The 19,789-nt window shown below is 41.0% G+C and overlaps 1 protein-coding gene across 3 annotated transcripts; it reads left to right on the forward strand.

Annotated features, from left to right (window-relative positions):
* Positions 1 to 1,676: 1,676 nt before the first annotated feature.
* OSR2 (odd-skipped related transciption factor 2) lies at positions 1,677 to 9,220 on the forward strand. Of its 3 annotated transcripts, none has more exons than XM_017677566.3 (4): positions 1,677 to 2,063; positions 6,000 to 6,767; positions 7,805 to 7,904; positions 8,655 to 9,220. In XM_017677566.3, the coding sequence occupies exons 2-4, from the start codon at positions 6,112 to 6,114 to the stop codon at positions 8,835 to 8,837; spliced, it is 939 nt and encodes a 312-aa protein (XP_017533055.1). In that variant the 5' UTR covers positions 1,677 to 2,063; positions 6,000 to 6,111; the 3' UTR covers positions 8,838 to 9,220. The 3 variants fall into 3 exon arrangements, with proteins under 3 accessions (XP_017533055.1, XP_017533056.1, XP_017533057.1); XM_017677567.3 differs by having other exon boundaries at positions 8,737 to 9,220; XM_017677568.3 differs by having other exon boundaries at positions 6,187 to 6,767.
* The last annotated feature ends 10,569 nt before the right edge of the window (positions 9,221 to 19,789 follow it).

Consider the following 19,789-nt stretch of genomic DNA (forward strand, 5'->3'; position numbering starts at 1 on the left):
AAATCCTCCAAATTGAGAAAAGCTGCGAAAGGAATGAGGCGGTTAGAGAGAGAGGACCACAGGCATCCCCGTAGCTGGATCTCAGGACTGAGCGCTAAAATGAAAGCACCCCCATAGAATCCACTAGAGGAAACTTTAAAAAAAAAAATAGAACCCCTGAACCCTTGGGCAGTCTGTTACTTCCACGCTGTTTGTCAAATCCACTTTGAAGCAGTTAAATACTCAAAGATATTAAAAACTTAGGTCTCCATTCCATGCTGACTTTTTAACCTTTGCGAATTTGAAATTGGAATGAAAGGGCGGGGGGGAAGATCTGCTGCCCCTAAATTCTGTTTTAATAAAGGAACGAAAAATTCCAACTACCTAGGCATAAATAAAATAGAAGTAATTGTATCTTAAAATAATATCTCGTAGCTTCTGCCTGGCTCAATCTTTATTAATCTTTTGATAGTTCTTAGTTTTCTCTTATATTTATCCACTTCCCCGCACGACTGAGATTATTTTAATTTTCCTTTGGGACCTTCACACCCCTAACCATCTTTTTGAGGAACACTTTTTAATTGTAGAGCTTAGTTGGCTTAAAAGATCTGTGCCCATCAACGGGTGAACTTGCTGGGGGCTAACGCCAAATCCCTTCTAGCGACTCGTCTGGGACGAAGGGCGTTTTGCTCAGTGTTGCTCACGCCGATCTCATCTGGAAAGAGACTGTTTAAAATAAGTGTGTGTCATTCCCTTTCTGTCACTTGCTCACCCAACTTCCAGAGTAGCTGAAGTGCGTTCTGCAATTACATTCACACAGGACCAAACCTCTAGAAGAACCTGAAAAAATATATCACTATACTTCAAAGTCATTAAGTCTCCTGGCGACTGTACAATAACTCTTTTTTTTTCTGGGAATGAAGATGAACATGCTCTGAGAAGCTAAAATAGTATTTTCCTAAATTAAAAAAATCATTGTTCTTCACCTATTCCAGATGGATTCTTTATTGTTTGCCAATGGGTTGCAGATGCCCACCCCTTTAAGCAAGTTGGTTAACTACTTATGAAATATACATTGGCTGGGTAAAGCTTAAATATTGGAAGAAATTTCTCCTGGGACATTCCACATGTCTTCGTAGTAATTATGAAATTAGTCAATTGTCACCTCTATAAACAATCTTCGTTTTGAAAACAGGCAAAAGCAGACAACACATGTAGTCATAGTGGACTAAAAGTATGCTCAGCTTTGTATTTTAAGTTGGGGGAAGTGTGACATATGCTGGAGAATACAACCTAGAACTGATTGATTTTACCCTACGAAGAAAATGGTTATGTTAAACGTGTGGAAATTAACTCGGCAAGTGCTCCAAGTAAAACTACAAAATGCCGAGTCTTAGCAAGGCAGAGAACCAGTTGTTTAGTTTCTAGCAATATAAGGAAAAGTGGCACCGAGAAAGAAGAGGGTGGGCGCTGTGTTTTGAACTGAGTCACCTTCAGCTCTGTCTCTGTAACAGGGAAACCTCCAGCAAACCTGTGCCTTTAAGATTCAGTTGCTATCCAAACACAAGTAAACAGAGTAGACGATTAGCGGGCGCCGGGCGCGGGGGCGGAGCCAGGGTGCAGCGAGCCCCGCGCGGCGCGAGGACGCCCGCCCGAAGGGGAGGCGGGGCCGCTACTAAAGCCCCGGACTCCCGGCCGCGAGCAGCCAGGGGAGGGACGCGGGCGGGGACAGAGCTCCAGCGCTTGCCGTTGGAGGGTGATGGCCCTGCGAGGCTGCAGGCTCCGACTTCACCCGAAGTCGGCAGCAGGAGGCTCGCGGAGGTGCCGGATTCCGGGAGGGCGCTGAGCGCGGGCTCCAAGCGCCCCGGGTATTTACACATTCCGCGTCCACAGACTCGGACGAAGGCGAGGATCTGCTCTGGTTTTTGCTGCTCGTCGTGCTCCAGATCATGTCCGCGACTCCCGGCACTCAGCGCAGAAAAAGAAGTTTGCCCGGCGCGGACTCAGTGACCTTTCTGAGCTGGGCGCCTCACTGCCTCGACCAGGTCTGAGCGGCGCTGCCTAAGCGGACCTTGCTGCGGGAGGTGAGTGTCTGCTCTGAGACGTGGTTGCAGCTGCCGTTAGGAAGAAAGGGTGCAAGGGGGTGCCGGGGGCGCTCAGATTCTTGGTCCGGCATGCCACAAGTTCAGAAATTGTAAAAAGAAATCATATGGATGTAAGCACCGGGCATTGTATTCTCACTCTATCAATCTCAGGCACGCCACTTCCAGTTTATACCTCAAAACACACACTTTTACGTACTGTTTTTAGTTTTGTTTTGAGAAATTTAAACCCAACATTCAGCAAGGCTTCTTATAAAAGCGGATCGACGTACGCTAAGATAAAAAAAAAACCCATAACCCCACGGTGTTTCTGACGCTGCCATAGTATTCGTGGTCCACCCGTCAGGGAGCAGCCGCACTTGGGTCAGGACACACAGTGCATGCCTAGGCAGCGCGTTTCAAGGGAAGTAACAGTCCAGTCCTAGGTAATTCTCCAACCTTATACAGGTCTTCTGATTATCCCCTCGCCCTGCAGTCCTGGAGGAGGGGACTGAAGGCAAGTTTCCCCCTGGATTTAAATGCTTAGACCTTCGAGAAATGGCTCCAGAGAAAGGAGCTGCATTCGTAGGAAGGAGAGAGAAAAAGGTGTTTGCGGAGGGAGCGCTGGATCTGTCTCGCTACCTGTTAGCAGAGAACAAAGGAGGCTGGTTTCCCAGAGCGAAGAGGCGCAGACAGCTACTTTTTTGCTAAACAAACTGCAATCCAGAGCAGATCAAGAAAATTACTCACGCAGGGGGAGGGAGGGAGCAGAGAGAAACAGAACCCAGATTATGCGGAAGGCATCTTAATTTAATTAACTCCTTGGGAAGGCAGAGGCGCTGTGAAGGGGCAGGAACTTCGCGGCCGTTTTCCTCTGTTCACCTGACCGAGTCTGGCCATTTTAATTTTATTTTTTAAAAATGATCTCCGTGGACTACAGTGTTCTAATTTATGTAAAATTCTATTGTTGTTTCGGCTGTAATTCAGTGAGCCTGTTGATCCGTCAGTCATTTCTCTCCCACCAACGCACAAGTTTTAGCCGATGGCCCCTGATGTGCAGTATATTATTTTTAGGTAATTCAGAGTAATAACACCATTCGCAAACAGCGAGACTCCTTATCAAATTACCACGTACACTTTTTTCTCCAATGTTTTGAAAGCTTCACTGAGCTGAAATTAGTATGTACACATCTCACTTTTGACAGCAAGTGAGCTAAATTGTAGAAAACTTATGTACATGCCTGGAAATTCCTGTGAAGAAGACTGATGAAAGAAAACTAGTCTCAGCTTCACCAAAACATTTGTCTTTTCATTGGGTTGTTTCTTTACTTGAAAAATTGTAAGTAACCAGTGGTCCAAAACAGGATGGTAAAGAAATGACAAAAGATGATATTCGCTGTTATTGCCTGAAACAGTGTGGGAACCACATTCTCCACTCTAGACAAAACGAAAGTACTTTATATCTCTGCATTGACTTCAGATATCTTTTGAACATATATTTCCAGCAACACAGGAAATCTAAACTTCTTAATCATTTAAGGCAAACGTGTTTAGTGGCTATATAGGGTTGTTCTGCTTGTAAAGGGTTTCAGAAGTCCCCAATGGTTTGCTCTTCCTCTATGAAGAAACTGTCAGTCCTGCAAATTAAACTCCCACTACAAAATAGCACTTTTGAGATACTTTGAAGCTGAATTACAATAGGGTCGTTAATTTTTGTGTTATGAACCATTTGGAGGAAAGAGAAGGAAGATGGCACTCAAATTTCTGCTGTCATAATTAACATGAAACTTTTATGGCAGAGTTCTTTTCTGTGCATTTTGAATGGAAATCATAAGTCACATGTCCTTCAATCGACAACCTCCTGTCCTACACACTTTGATATACTTTGCCTCTTCTATTTATTTCTAAGAAATCTAGTCTGGGGATGTACCCATGTAATAATTTTGGTTTCCTGTATGGAAGCAGAAGTTTTTAATACTAGGGGGAAAATAATATTTTGAACCTTTGGAAAATCCTCATTATGCAGAAAGAAGGAAATAAAGGTGTACTTTTTTAAATGGAAAAAGTAATCATCAGAAAGATAACCAGGGATGTTAGTAAAATCCTTTTTTTGTACCTCTCTAGGAGAGAGCTTGATGATTGCCACTGAACAAAAATGTATTGTGATTGGTGGTGGGAAAGTTTGTTACTAATGGAAGTTTACAGTTTTGGTTGAGTGGTCTGACTGAGACCCTCTGACTGTTACACACCTCTCAGTAACTCCAGGCCTAAACTCCCAGACTGCATACCACCAGGCAGAAGAGGTTCATTAATAAATCCCTGTCTGTGAGCAGTCCAAAAGGAGGAGAACAAGAAGGCGTGGGCTTCACTGAGGCAGCCAGAATCTGCCTTGCCAGAGCTCTGGGTCATTAGTGCAACCCCATAAGTCTGCCCTCAGATAGGGCCGCGGGCAACACTTCACAGAACACTGGAGAAGAAAATTCAGGCGCTGAAACGAGTGGGTGAAGAGGGAAGGCTGGACAAACTTTCCCACCTTCCTATTGGGTTCAAAAGCCAAGCTTAAAAGTTGATGGTTCACACGGGCCTGCCTGCCCCTCTCCAGGGAAAGGCGCTTAGTTGAGGGTGCACCTGGGGAGCCACCCTCAGAGGCAAGGCCCAGACCTGCCAAGCTGGCAGAACCCACTGATAAAATGGGCTGGCAGTGGGAGAAGGTGGGCCCATCTTGAATGCAGGTGAGGTGCTCCAGGAAACTTGGGACTGAAACCAGCCCTCTGTTCCAGGGAGAGGGGAGTGAGTGCGCCCCGCTTAGGCCCAGGCCGCAGTCCTTGGCCCGGGCTTGCTGGTGGCAAGAGCACTGCCGCACACATCTCCAGGTCGCCTTCGCACTCTGCCTAGCCTGCTGTGGCTCCCCTGCAGCTCCTTCCCTTTTGCTCCCCAGGGAGCCCTCTCTTCCCTTGTCCTGGGGCCTGCCTGGTATAGGAGACGCTCCCGGTGCCAGGCCGGGAAGCCAGTCCGCCTCCTGAGGGCTTGGCGCCCAGTCTGGTAGAAAAAGGGGTTCCAGCCTCAGGGACGTTCTCCGCCCACCCCTCCAACACCCCACCCCCGCCTCCTGGGAACTGAACCATCTGGAAGGGATCTTGGTGGGGGGTGAGAGGGGACGGCTCCAGGGAAGGAGGAGGGGGCGATTCCAGGCCGAACCCTGCCCCTGAGGTGTCACTTTTCTTTCCTGCTGCCCGTCACCGCTGATAAATGGGACTGAGGCAGAGGAAAGGAAAAGAAAGCCTCTGAGGTCAGCGCGGGGCGAGGCGGGCCTCTCCGAGCGTCCTCCAGCCCAGGAGCGCGAAGCGCACCCTGGCTGCGCTCCGGTACCCCCGGCGTGACCAGGGCAATTGCAAGAAGAGCGACCGTGGGGCCGGGTAGCCTGCTTGAAGCTCTGCGCTGGTAGCAGCGGCTTGGGGGCTGTACCGAGCCTTCCAGACTCGGGTGCGATCCACAGCCCGTTGTTTGCCCGGTTGCTCCGCGGCGCCGCGACGACAGAGGCTCGGCCCCGGGCGTGTGGGCGTTGGCTTCGCAGGCAGTCGCGGTTAAACCCAGTTTCGCCCGACCGTGTTGGAGTGGGTGGGCAGGACTGGGTGCCGCCTCTGCTGGGGGCCCCGTGCCCACCTTTCTCGCCGGGCTCGGGTCTTCCGCTGTGTGTGTGTCCGGAGCCGACCTTTTTCGAACGTGCACAGAAGGGCTGCCAGGGCGCCTCGCTCGCCAGGGGTCCACTTTCTCCGCTGCCTGACACCTTGGTCCCGGTGCCGAACTCCGTGCGGACTCACGGGGCAGGCGCTACGTAGTTCCCTCACCACTCCTTTCGGGGGCCCCGGAGTAGGGTGGGGAGGAGGACTAGAAGGAAGGTGGATAATAGTCACGACTCTTTCCCCCTGATATTTTTAGGGTTTTCTCTGTGTGCCGTTGTCTCTCTGGGTTTTCGCCGGAGCCCCACGCCACCTGCCTCTGAGTCCTGGAAGAAAGGGGCGGCTCCCTCCGCCCCACAGCACCCCGGAAAATGGGGAGCAAGGCCCTGCCGGCGCCCATCCCGCTCCACCCGTCGCTGCAGCTCACCAATTACTCCTTCCTGCAGGCCGTGAACACCTTCCCCGCCGCGGTGGACCACCTGCAGGGCCTGTACGGTCTCAGCGCCGTGCAGACCATGCACATGAACCACTGGACGCTGGGGTACCCCAACGTGCACGAAATCACCCGCTCCACCATCACCGAGATGGCGGCGGCGCAAGGCCTCGTGGACGCGCGCTTCCCCTTCCCGGCTCTGCCTTTTACCACCCACCTCTTCCACCCCAAGCAGGGAGCCATTGCCCACGTCCTCCCAGCTCTGCACAAGGACCGGCCTCGTTTTGACTTTGCCAACTTGGCTGTGGCCGCCACGCAAGAGGACCCCCCAAAGATAGGAGACTTGACCAAGCTGAGCCCGGGGCTGGGCAGCCCCATGTCCGGACTTAGTAAATTGACTCCGGACAGAAAGCCCTCCCGAGGGAGGTTGCCCTCCAAAACGAAAAAAGAGTTTATCTGCAAGTTTTGCGGAAGACACTTTACCAAATCCTACAACTTGCTCATCCACGAGAGGACCCACACGGACGAGAGGCCGTACACATGTGACATCTGCCACAAGGCCTTCCGAAGGCAAGATCATCTGCGGGATCACAGGTGAAATGGGGAAGAAGTTTGGCCGGGGGCGGGGAAGGCGAGTCTATCTAGAATCCCAAGTCTGATATACATTTCAAGTGTCACTACAATCCCCTCTGAACTGGAATATATCCCCTCAAAGTCCTCCCCAGCCTCCTACAGCCAACCTGCAGCATTTACCCTTTTCCTCAGCCGGTCCCTTCAGCGTTCCTTTTTGGGAAGTGGGAGGACTTGTCCCTATCTTGAGACAGTTAAAATCTGGTGGGTTGGCCCCGTAGGTCCTAGGATCAGTTTCCCAGTTTCCTCCCGGTCGCTGTTGGGAGGTGGGGGCAGGTAAAGCTGAGGCACTGGCTGTCTTAAGACCCTTTCTGGGAATCTGCTCCCACCACCACTCCAGTGGGTTCCCTCCCTTCTTAACCTGCTCACTCCCAGGTGTACCCCAGAGCCTGCCACGGAGACCTTTCTTTTAAACTTATTTGCTAGGCTCTTGAGACCACTGAATTTAGAAAACAGCTCCCCACCTCCCCTCTACATGAAACTTTGCATTAATAAACGGCAGTTTTAGAATACTACAACATAAGTGTATTCATCTGGTAAAAACCCGAAGAGTGGGGTTGGGGGAGGGGGCATCTTCTTTATCGACTCCATCTAGTTCCACAATGGTGGGACTTCTGTAGGATCCTCCGAGACTGTTAAGGATTTGCTAAAGTTAGTCCCCCTAAACTCGGCCTTGCCTTACATCCTGATTTGGCCAGTTTAAATCCCAGAGAAAACCGAGGAGGCCAAGGACTCTGTGGGAACGACTTCAAGCTCCAGAATACGCCAGAGAGGGCGTTCAAGTGTAGATAAAAATCGGCGTCCGGTGAATGTTCTGAAGAGTCTGTTAGTTAAGGTTAACCATAAACAATTACAGGAGTGAAAAAATACTATCTAAAAACATAAGTAATGGGAATCCTATTTCTTTCGTCCTTTCACGACTTTGTTTTGAGTAACTGTCAAAAGAAATTCCTCACCGTGGTGGTAAAATAATTTCAATGAAACCTTATATTGATTTTCAGGTATATCCATTCCAAAGAGAAACCCTTCAAATGTCAGGAGTGTGGGAAAGGATTTTGTCAGTCTAGAACTCTAGCAGTCCACAAAACTTTACATATGCAGGTAAGTTTATTTTCTTGTTTAAGAACTGACTGGTTTTGTTTTATCATTTTTGCTTTATAAAAGGTGTTACTTTCTTGTAAAAAAATGCTCTATTTTAGACTAGTTTTCTAAGTGGGAAAAGCAGCACTCAATTTTTTTCATACAAAAAAATTAATCTTTTTAAATATAAAACGTTTTTACATTTTTCTTAAAGAACAGGACACTCTCTTTATTCTAAATCCTAATTATAGAATTTTTCTTTCATCCGACTTGCCCTGCATTTAAAAGCTTTCGTGTTTGGGAGGAAATAAAGGTAATTTTGATAATGGAGGCATGGTGAAATCCCATACGGCTGTCTTTCCCAGGGGCCTCATAATTTGTAGTTTTCAGAACATTGAGGAATCGTTTAATTTTCCAGTAAAGAGGAGCCTTATTACCCGGGAGAATGTTGTTCCTTAAGAGAGGATTAGAGTTTTTCCTTTCCCCTTTTCCTGCCTATGACACGGTGACGAAAAGTAAAGAGCTGGAAATCACAGAGCCCACCGCGGTGGTCACAGGCGGTTATCAGTGTAATCGGGCCTCGGTGTGTGCCTGCGCGTGTGTTTCCGTGATTGAAGGATTAGGAGCACAGATTTGTTTCAGCAAGCCCCCTCTTTTGTTGTCTTGCGCGTGTTAAGTTAACGCTTGTGATACCGAAAAGACAGAAACTATTGAGAAGGGTGCAGTGGTGGTGTGAAGGATTAATCCTTTGCTTGCTTCACATCTGAACAGGAATCTCCACACAAATGTCCCACATGTGGAAGAACCTTTAATCAGAGAAGTAATCTGAAAACTCACCTTCTCACCCATACAGACATCAAGCCCTACAGCTGCGAGCAGTGCGGCAAAGTGTTCAGGCGAAACTGTGATCTGCGGCGGCACAGCCTGACTCACACCCCGCGGCAGGACTTCTAGAGAAGCCCAGGAACTGTCCCCTTCCGCCGCTGCTCCCCTCCCTAGACACCTCTCCACGCCTCTCACCCCCAACCCTTCACAAACCCCAGCTCCTCCCTGGCTGCAGCCGCACCTGCAGCTTCAGGGAGTTAACTCTTCTTGAGGACTGAGAACTGTAGAAAGCCAAACAAGTACATCCCTTCACAAAGAGCATATGCTAGTTTCTTGTAGATATTCACAGCTCATTTTAGAGCTCTGTACATAATGTCGTGGGTCTTTGTTTGGTTGTTTTATTTTGTTGTTTTTGTATCTTGTTGGATGCATCTAGATATGGAAAATGGAAACCAAATTTATCTTTAAAGACTGTATTTTCAAAATAAAACTTTTTCTTGTTTGTTTCAACACTCCTGCAAAGTGTCTTGGTATTTAACTTCTGTTTTTCCTCTGGATTCTGGAAGAGTAGGATGCCTTTTAAGTACTCAGTACTGAAGGGCATTCTTTACCTGTAAGTTGTTAAAATAAGATTTCCCACAATTCTCTTACTGAAACTTAAGTTCTTTCCTTTTTGTATTGTGGTATCTTGGAATTGGACGACTGTGCTTTTTTTTTTTCAAAGATATTAAAACTGATACCCCTAAGGTCTTATCCCCTTTTATTCTAACTCCTTGTGTATTATTCCTTTAGATTAAAGCAATATAATAATCATTATTAGAAATATGCAATTCCAATGACTGCCTACTTGAAAGCACGAAGTGGGAAGAAGTGAATGGAAAAAGAAGAGAAGGGAGCATCTCACCATTTCATGTTTTTAAAGTCCTTGACCGGTGTCAAAGTTTATGATGGGCAACTGCTCTTACCATTAGACTTTGAACAATAAGATTTAGCCCTATAGACAGAGACTTTATCCTGCCTTGGGGAGAGAAGTCTAAAGTCCTCCTACAGAAGAGTGCAGGAAGGTATAACCTTCAGAAGATGGAGGAAAGAGGAGAAAGGAAACGCTACTTAGCTATGTTTACACAAAATATTTCTTTCCAAGGGTGGAGATCCTTTCTTTTAAAAGGTTCCAATTTCTCTGCAAAGCAAACTGAGTTAGGTCACTAGCAGGTTTTCCATCACTGATTGGCCTTTGTCCCTGGGAAAATGCCCAAAGTACAGGTTCCTCTGTGTATAGAACTCATGGCAAATATGTAATCATCTTCTGAGGCATTTCAATCTTTCCCAAATAGTTCCTGGGGAATATGACACTAGTATAATGACAGCACTGTGTAGGATTGGGGAGGAAGGCTCGGATACAGATAAAAAAGTATTGTGTAGAGACTGGAAAGGGAAAAAAATGAACTTAAAGAGGGAACTCAGAGGAACCTGTGGCCCAGTGGCCCAGTTGGTTCTCATAAACTTTAATTCTGAACAACAGGGCTCAGATTTTTTTCATTTGTATATTTATGTGAGGATGGCATGTTTCACCTTCAGGGTGATACCTGGCAACATGTCTTATGTTTGTACCTTAGAATAATTCAGAAGAGTAGATAAGGATTTGTGGACTAGGTTCAAAATTTCTCACTGGTGCCTTGTTCAGTACAACTTAGAAGGCAGTTTCAAAAAGTGTTCCAGACTCACTGCTTACTCTGTTCTCAGGAGAACTAGCTGGAAGTCACTTCCACTTCTCACGAGAGATCAACTCTCTCCAAAAAAGTGTCCACTCATCAAGCCTGTGTCTCTACTGCTCATACAAATGCATTTCCTTACAGGGGATAGGCCCAAGGATTTCACTGAAGAGAGGGGGCAGGGATGGACCATGGGGGTGTATGAGTGTGTGGTATTTAGAAGAATGAAACTGTTGTTTGTTTTCTGTTGTTTGTTTTCTTTTGTTTGTACAGAATTAACTCAGTGACCTCCCTACCCTTACTCTCTCAAGATCCTGCCCACCTTGGCACAGAAGATTTGAATAGTTTAGGGCAGGGTTACACATTGACTGTCCCTAGAGCTCCCCTAATCCTGCAGGCTTTTTCCATGTAGTCAGTCTTGCTGCCCCACCCACCCCAACTGACTACAAGTGTCACAGTTCCATCGCACAGGGTTCAGTACAATTATCAAAGAATGACCCTTGCTTGCTATCAAGCTCAGACATATCCATGAGTCCCTGCCACAGGGATATATAGACAGGTATAACTGGAATATTGTTCCTGTGCATTTTAGTTGGAAAAAAATGTGAATCAGAAGTGAATGAGGGAAAATGGAGAAAGCATTTCCCCTTCCCATAAGCACATTATTTCAAAAGTTAAGTTTATTTATAATTTGTTTATGTTGTCACTAATTTAACAAATAATTATTATGTGCTTTTGATATGCCAAGCCCTGTGCTAAGTTCCAATGATTTTCATGATCAGTTTCTGCCTTTAATTATCTAGTGGGACATTTTTGGAATCGACTACTTGGGTAATTAAAAAAATCTATGATAGGGCTTAACTTAATAGCTCCCCTCAATTGGACTCTTAAATCCAGTCTGGACTCTTAAGTCCATCTAGACTCAGAAAGGATTTATCCTTAGAATAGATTCTTTCTACACTCTTCGTGATCTCAGGTGAATTTTGAACAGTGGGTTCCTCTCCAAATTCTGAGTTTTATTTTCTTCTTCTTTAGAATATCCAAGAATGCAGGGAATGAATCTTCCATGAGACAAACTTCTGAGACATCATAGGGAAAATGCTATCTTGTATCATTTATTATGAAATTAGTCTGCTGGGGTTTTTGTTTGTTTGTTTGGGTTTAAAGAAGAGTCATTATTTGAGTTTCAGATTAGCCTGCATTTTCCTTACACCCTCTACCACAATCAACTCATGAATCAATACTGGCCAGAGACCAGAAGTGGGAAATATCACAAGTCATAACCACAGTGCTGAAGAACTTCATGAATAAGAGTTAAGTATTGAGCTGTGACTTTAATCTCATTTTATAACTATGTGTGAGATTTGAAAAATAATTCTTAAAAAGTAATTACATTGTACTCAATTGTTAAAGTAAAAGTACAATGTGTGTTAGGTGTAGTTACTGATGCTAATATTGAAATGTAGGTCATTATAGTATTGGGGCTTTCTAATTTTGGTAATTAAAATTGCTATTTTGCACAGACACATCCTCTCTTACATGAGGAATCTTTCCAAAATCTGACTCTCAGATAACTAAATATTTAAAAAGTAAACATATCTAAAAATCTCATAAATAGGTTAACTACTACTAGTGATGAAATCAGAGACAGTTGCTGGGAGTTTCTTCTACTGTTCATTTGTTAGATGTTAGCATAGACACTTGAACCTCTTCTTTTAAATCACAATTCAATCAAGTACCTTTGCCCCAGTTTTGATTCTGGTAGGGTAGCCTACTCCTGGAAGACACTTGGGAAATAGTTCTTGAATATTGATAATGTGATAGACTAGATGCACTTGGATTTAATGCAGTGTAGGATCTACAGTAAATTTTAATACAAGAAAGGCATTACCATGGCATAATGGGCTAATTTTCTTATTACCAGAGTAATTTTAATATTATTTTAATAAAGAAAGAGAAAAAGTTGATGGAACCATAGAACACGAAGTACAATGAGGAATGGCTTTTGTATTTTGGAGGATTATTTGTGTTAGTGTGTTATAGGGAGACTGTATTTCCCAATTTTTCCTTCTGAAATGTAACTTTCCACTGATAACCACCTCTGATGGCAGCAATGAGCAATAAAGGGAGTGGAGATTCAGAATGATTCAGCTTTGATGACCTGAGATATTTCAAGTTCAGTCCTGTTTCTTTTCTTTATTGTTTGTTTTTTCTTCCCCCAACACAAATTATATTGTTATCTAAGCTATGTAACTTTTTTCCTTGAAACTATACAAGGCAAAAAACTGATAGGGCAAAACTATAAGTAACACAAATAGCCTAGAAGAGGAAATTGTTAAGTAAATTATTATGCTGTATGTTGAGATATTTTCTACTGCAAGAAACAGAAAACTTGACCAGAAGGGGCTTAAATAAAAGGGGATTTATTTTCTGACATAACAAGAAGTCCCAAGGTAGGGTCCAGGCATGTGTAATTAATGGGAGTGACAAGATCATCTAGAGTTCAGTTATTCCTACTTTTCTCTTCTTCCATCTTCAATGTGTAGACTGGCTCCCTTCATAGCTATAAGTGGCTGCAACAGTTCCAACTACCAGCTCTGCCCTAGTGATGCCTTCTCACACACATGCCATAGGCAGAAAAAGGGGTTATCTCTTCCTTGTATCACTTTTTAAGAATTAAGGATCTCTCCCATAAATCCAACCTGTAGGATTGGATTGCCCTCATATCTTATTGACCAGAATTAGGTAATTTGCTCCTTCTTCAGTCAATCACTGACAAGGAAAATAGAATTATACCATGACTTACTTAGACTAAATAAAATCTACCTTCTATACATGGAAATGGAGCTGACCTTCCCTGAAAATCCTGACTGCCTGGAGGAAACCTGACTTCTGTTAGTGAGGAATAAAGAAGAACTGACTATTATGAATATTAAGCAGATTGATTAAAATGACATTTCCATTAATAACCTTATGTTAGGAGATGCTTATGTTATAAAAGCAGGATATCTAATGGCATATATAGTATTATCCAAACTATATAAATAAATAAAACCTTCAAAAAACTTAGCAGAAACAAAGATTAACAGAAAATACACCAAAATGTTAATAGCAGCTATTCATGAGCAACAAACTAAGGGTACTTTGTTCTCCTTTTCACATTTTTCAGCTCTTCACAGTGAACATGCATTACTTTTATAAAGGAAAAAGGTAATAAACAATTTATTTTTAAAAATAATAAACTATTATTTTTAAAATTCAAGATAAACCTTAATTTCCTCAATGTTTTTACTTTTTCCATCTTTGTTTATTTGCCAGTCTTTGCTCTGGCCAGTGTTTGCTTGTCTCTTTTCACACACACCTATATACAATTTCATGCTTCTTCTAAACCATTCCTTTAATTTAGCTACACCTTTAGTTTCTGGTTTCCTTTTCTTCCTTCCTTGATTTCAATTCAAGTCTCCTTTTCCTATCTTTTCTTTTCTCTAAGTTTCTGTATACTGGTTCTTTGTTTTCTCTCTTTCAAGAGCTTCAATAATTCTAGCTCAGCATTCTTCCAGGTGTGATCATTACAATTATCCAGAACACTTATTTCTGGGCCTTTCCTAGGCCAGTGGGTAAATTGGAATTCCTGGTGAAAAAGACTCAAGGCTCTGTATTTTAAACAAACACTCAGGTAGTTCTAATATGTATTAGAGACAGAACTTCTGCATTACCCTTTGACACTATCATTCCATTTTATCTTATCTATCAGCCATTTACTGTGTGCCTCCCATAATAAACATAAAACAAATTTCAACCTACTTTTCTTTAGTTATTTACTCACTGTCCTTGAAGTGTCAACTTTCTTCTGTTTTGGTTCTTATTACTCTTCCATGCATTTTCCATCTACTTTTCTATTGTCTCCAAATTTGATTTTTTTCCTTTTCACATTAATAGACATCTTTGGCTTTGATATTTTATTTCTTCTCATAATCCACTAATTTAAAGAGGCAGGAGAAGAAGAGAATGCAATCATTGATTAAGATGAGGAAATTACACAGAGGTAAAATATCATTCTCATCTCAATTTGTAGATTGAGATATTGTCAGCAAATGACTTCTGCTTCTATATGAAAAACATAAATTTGCTATGAGTAATCCCTTATGTATTGAGATGTGTGTGTATGCTGGTTTTAAGATCAGAGCTAAATGCAATTGTTTTTAAATTACTTATGTTATCATTATACTAAAATTTCAGAGCAGAGAATATTTTGTGATGGAAAGAGCCATGGACAGGGAGTCAGAATTTGTATTTAATTTTTTAAGAACTCTGGACCTGTTTATGGACAAGACATTTAACCTCTCTTACATAATAAGTCTCTAGCTTGTAAGCTTTATGGTTCTTATTGTGGTAAGCATAAATGCATTTTTAGATAAGTATTGTTGACTTCAGAAATGCTAGAAAATACCAAGAAATTATATTACTTCTCTCCCACAGAAATTTTATTAACTCAGTAAAAATAAATGTGGGTTTACAAATTAATCCCTACTTGAAACTGTCATATCATCTGTTTTCCTAAAACTGATGAAATCTTAGAGGCTTCTTAGAATTGAAAGTAATGGTTTTCAACTGAAAAGTATATGTATTTCTTAACTATTTTTCAGATAATAAAAACAATCACACTTATTGTAAAAAATTTAAACAATATGGAGTGTATAAAGTGAAAGTCTCTCGTTTCTCCCTCCTCTACTAATGACCCTCTTAATTCCACTCCCCAGAGGCAGCCACTGATAAAATTTTCGGCGTGTCTTTCTAGATTTTATGCTGTGGATAGGCAAAGGTAAGCATATGCTTAAAAACATATACACACAAATATGATCAGGCTATAATTCTATTTTGCAACTTGCTATTTCTCCCCACTTAACAATAAAACAATATATAGTGGGTCTATTTTTCCACTTCAGCATAAGTAGATATTCCTTTAAGGTAATGGTGGGGGAGGAAGTCTAAGGACTTTAAAAACTGAGGACTAGTTCTTTATGCTATCATTTACAATGGAGAAATAGGAAAATCATTCTGTAACTGAAATTATTTACAAAACACCATCTTTAACTGACAATCCTTAGTCTCCTGTCTTCATGGAAGCAGCTGAGAGTGCCTGAGGGCTTTGAAGATTCTTCAAGGTGTGCCATATTATGATTCACATCAGTGCACACTGATATACCTACCTGGCAAGAACTGAAAGATACAGTTCTTAAATCCCCTGGTGACCCATTATCCATGGATCATTGACAAGACAGAATGTAATAGCTCCTGTCTTTTTACCAAAGTAAACTTCCCAGTGAAACTGTACTGTTTTTATCCTACATCTTTTATTTAAACACAAAAACTAATCTAGTTTAAAGAAACTACATTAAGTAGATAATACAAATGCTCTCACATTCTTCATTATACTTTAATATTTATTGGATGAGCAAATACCTACTGAAATATAGTGGCTGTTCAATTGTAGAGACTGAGACTGAGAAACGTTTCACATAACTTACTGTTCCAAATACTTCATCTGAAATTCAAGGCTAGATGAATTGCACAAGATTCAGCATTTGAAACTAATAGATATTTTGCTTACTTAAGGACAGTAATAAAACAGTAGTTTAATTAGTAATCTAGGTCAAAATTGAACATTTTCCATTATTTTGCTATGGTCTAAAAAAGACAGCTTCTATATCTCAAAAATCATTTCACTTGTGAACTGGGTCAAAGTCATAAGCTCTGAGGGGCTTATTCACAGATGTCTGTAATATTTGCCATGAGGCACTGTGTTTTTGCAACATCAGGTATTGACAGTGCTGTGTTTTAAATATCATAATGTGATGACAGGACATGAGCTTGTTTAATGTGGCTCTGATCTAGAACCATCTGAACGTTCCTTATTATGTTAGTCTTCACTTCTGTAAGGATTCTGCCCCATTTCTATCTGTTTAGAGCTAGAAAAAAATAAGACAAAAAAAAAGATGTACTCTTGTCGACTTGATCAACATTTCATTTCCTGCCCAGGTCAAAAGAATAAAAAGAAATAGCTTTAACCAACCATCTCCATAGAAATATAGGCAAGTGAGTCAGATATTGTGGCCTAGACTAGTGACATTGAAGATACATATTCCTTCAATACAGTGATCCCTTTTGAGAAACTCAAGCATATCTGTAGAAAGAGACATGAGCAAGAATATTGCTTGAAAAATTGTTAATAGTAAAGAAAAACTCCAAAGAACGTAAACGCCCAGTAATGGGAAAATGGGTAAATAAATCATGAATTTTCACGTAGTGGAATAGTTGTTAAAATGGATTAAAGCATTAATGTATCAGCATGGATTAATCTTAAGTACATAATGTGTGAAGGAAAAAAGGCAAGTTGCAAAATGACATCTATTATTCATGTAACATTTGAAGACAAGATATGTAATTTATATAAATATAGTAAAAGTATAAAATGTTTTTGAAAATGATAAACACTAAGTCCCAGTTTGTAGTTAGCTTTGGGGAGAATGAGGAAAGAAATCAGGGAATGGTACACATGAGTGAGGACTTCAGTTGTATTTATTATATTTTATTTCTTAAAAAAAAAGACTGAAGTAAATATAGAAATTAAGTCTCGATAAAACTGAGTGATGCACGCAGGAGTGTTTATTATTTAGTCTCTGCTTTTCTACATGCTTGGAAATTTTCACACTGAATTTTTTTCCCAAAAAAGAATCAGATTTTATCACTGAAAGAGACTTTAGGAACCATCTAATATTGGGTATTTAATAAGCAATTACTCTAATGCTAGAAATACACTGGTATTGTAGAGAAGTGAGTTCTCTATAGCCTTGGAGCTTGCATTCTACTGGAAAGGGGCCATATAAAAAAAGTAAACATGTAAATATACAAAAGCAAATATTAATAAGAACTACATAGAGTGTTTCATTTCATTTGAGGATGAAGCAATTGACTGAATAAAAGATAAGGGATTTTCCCAAGGTGCAAACCATTTCTAGAACTTTGCTTTCCCTTTCTGCCTTCCCACCTACTTCTATTTTCCCCTGGTCACTCCCTCACGTAATGTTTTTCTAATTATTGGTGCTGTTAGGCACAAGCACATTGACAATGCCTCATTTATTTTGAGCCATCTCTATTTTAAGATATAAGGTCAAAGGTACAGATTTATCAAACACTAATATTTAACCAAATAAGGTTTAAAATTATTGGCAAATTCTGAACATGACATTAAATTCATACAACTTGCTTATTAGGTAGGTCAGCATTATCTTCATTTCATGGGTGAGGAAAGAAATGAATGGGGGCGTAGTACAGGGGTGAAGTAAATGCCTAAGGCTCTGTAGGAAATAAGAGTGACAGGTTCTGGATCAGAATTCACAACTCTGACTAATCTAGTGCAAAATCTCGAATACCTTTCTTTCTGATCTTTCCTTTCAGGTTAATGTGCTTCACTTTCATACATTCCTTAAAGCCAACACTACTCTTTTGAAAATTAAAAGGGCCCATAACACTAATATGTTCATTGACAAATTGAGTATTTTTTCGCCTTCAAAGTTGTTAATTGATTGCTTAAATGTTTTATGTAAGCTTTGTGACTATATAAGTGTTCAAACCGTTCTCTCCAGATGGTCTCAAAGAACGTTCAGGGAAATAATTTTCCAGATTGCAACTATTCTACTCAAAGCTTTGAAGACAGATTTCAGGTGCGTTTTATCTACTGTCGGCAAATAGAGGGAGCCAAAGAACAGAATGATTATGGTGACCTAATCTACCTATATGGCGTTATAATATTCATTCTACATATAAAGTTCTATCATTTATAAAGTTTCTATTAATATAATTGTCTTTATTTCTGTCAATTAAAATAATAGTTTTAATATTATGACAGCCAAAGGTGATTGTTTCAGCTTCTTTTTCCGGTATTCATTAAAAAAAACAACTGTCACTTGAAGTCCTTATGAGGAAAATTATTCCAAGCAGAACTTAAATATTGAAAATCAGAAGGTAGTATAGTTTAATGCAATTGGTACCCAGGAGTCTTTACCCCTGTGGACTACATATTTCCCTACAAAGCTGATTATAGGTTTATGTTGTAAGTGCTCGATATTGACTGACTGGTACAGGAATACTCAAGTTACTTATTATCTTCATTTTCCAATGAATTCTTTCTTCCCTTGGCTGATGTGTGAAGCTAGGCTTCTAAGGACTTCTTCAGTGTCCTTATTAAGAACATCTGTAAAGAGCATCAGAATGAAGTGTTGAATTTCACCCATTTGGATTTCATTAAAGTGTCTATAGTTGTCAAGCATTTAGAAAGTCAAGACACTAACAGTTTGGGGTTTGACCCAAAGGAAATTGGTCCTCATTTTAAAGCTAAACAGGAGGGATAAGTGAGCCAAAGTTTTTTAGGCAATTAAAAAAAAATCATTCCTTTCAGATACATGCCCCTAAAGAATGAAAACTTAAACAATCATACTTTCTAATGGTAAGTTTTCCATTTTGCAAAGTGTGCGTTTATTGCAGAGGTTCTTAACACAGAGTTCATGGACTTCTAGTGGGTCCATACGCAGACCTCAGTGAGTCCATAAACTCTGCAAAACTGTAGCAAAATTTCATGTGCATATGCACACGTGTTTTTTTTTTTTCAGGGAAGAGGAAGCTGTTAGCTTTCATCAGATTTTTAGAGACATCTGTGATTCAAAAAAGGTTAAGAAATGGTTTATTTTCATATGTATTTAGGTATCTCAAAATTTTCAAATTACCTGAGCTAGCAGAGCTTTTATTTTACCTTTTTACTAAAGCACATTATGCACGTAAATGTATATAAGTTTTAAAATGCTAATAAGGTAAACTAAATTTTAAATATTAACAAATGACCAGAATTTTGTGAGATCCCAGTGATGACTCAATTCACCTACCTATGCACTCTGATCCAACCAGTTTAACAAAAGTAATCTGACTATTAGGAATAAATAACAAAAAGAGTAATTTGGTTGAAAAGTGAAAATATGTTGTACTGTTGTTACAAAGAGGTAAATAAAGCAGCTTGAAATTTTTCCATCATATTTAATAGTAATAATAATAATACTCTTTGTTCGGTTAATTAATTATGCTCTAATTACAGTAAAGTGGCATGAATTAATTTATATTGTGACTCAATCCACTTTGAGTAAAAACAGCAATTCCATTTTATAAAAAAACACTAAGTGAAATAAATTCTCATGTGAAAAATCCACTGGGTATTTTTAAGCTTTGTAACATTTAAAATGACTGCCAAATAATCTGATCATCATTACACTTATTCTAGTTACATTTATACTTGGAACAGTTGGTAAAATTTAAGAGGTC

Source organism: Manis javanica, chromosome 2, assembly GCF_040802235.1.
Source record: "Manis javanica isolate MJ-LG chromosome 2, MJ_LKY, whole genome shotgun sequence".
Taxonomy (NCBI): Eukaryota; Metazoa; Chordata; class Mammalia; order Pholidota; family Manidae; genus Manis; species Manis javanica.

What these genes read in the sequence shown, in the direction of transcription:
- OSR2 (XM_017677566.3), top strand. Translation starts at nt 6,112, where the DNA reads ATGGGGAGCAAGGCCCTGCCGGCGCCCATCCCGCTCCACCCGTCGCTG. An exon ending in GATCATCTGCGGGATCACAG is followed by an intron (nt 6,768 to 7,804) that starts GTGAAATGGGGA and finishes ATTGATTTTCAG; the next exon opens with GTATATCCATTCCAAAGAGA. An exon ending in ACAAAACTTTACATATGCAG is followed by an intron (nt 7,905 to 8,654) that starts GTAAGTTTATTT and finishes ACATCTGAACAG; the next exon opens with GAATCTCCACACAAATGTCC.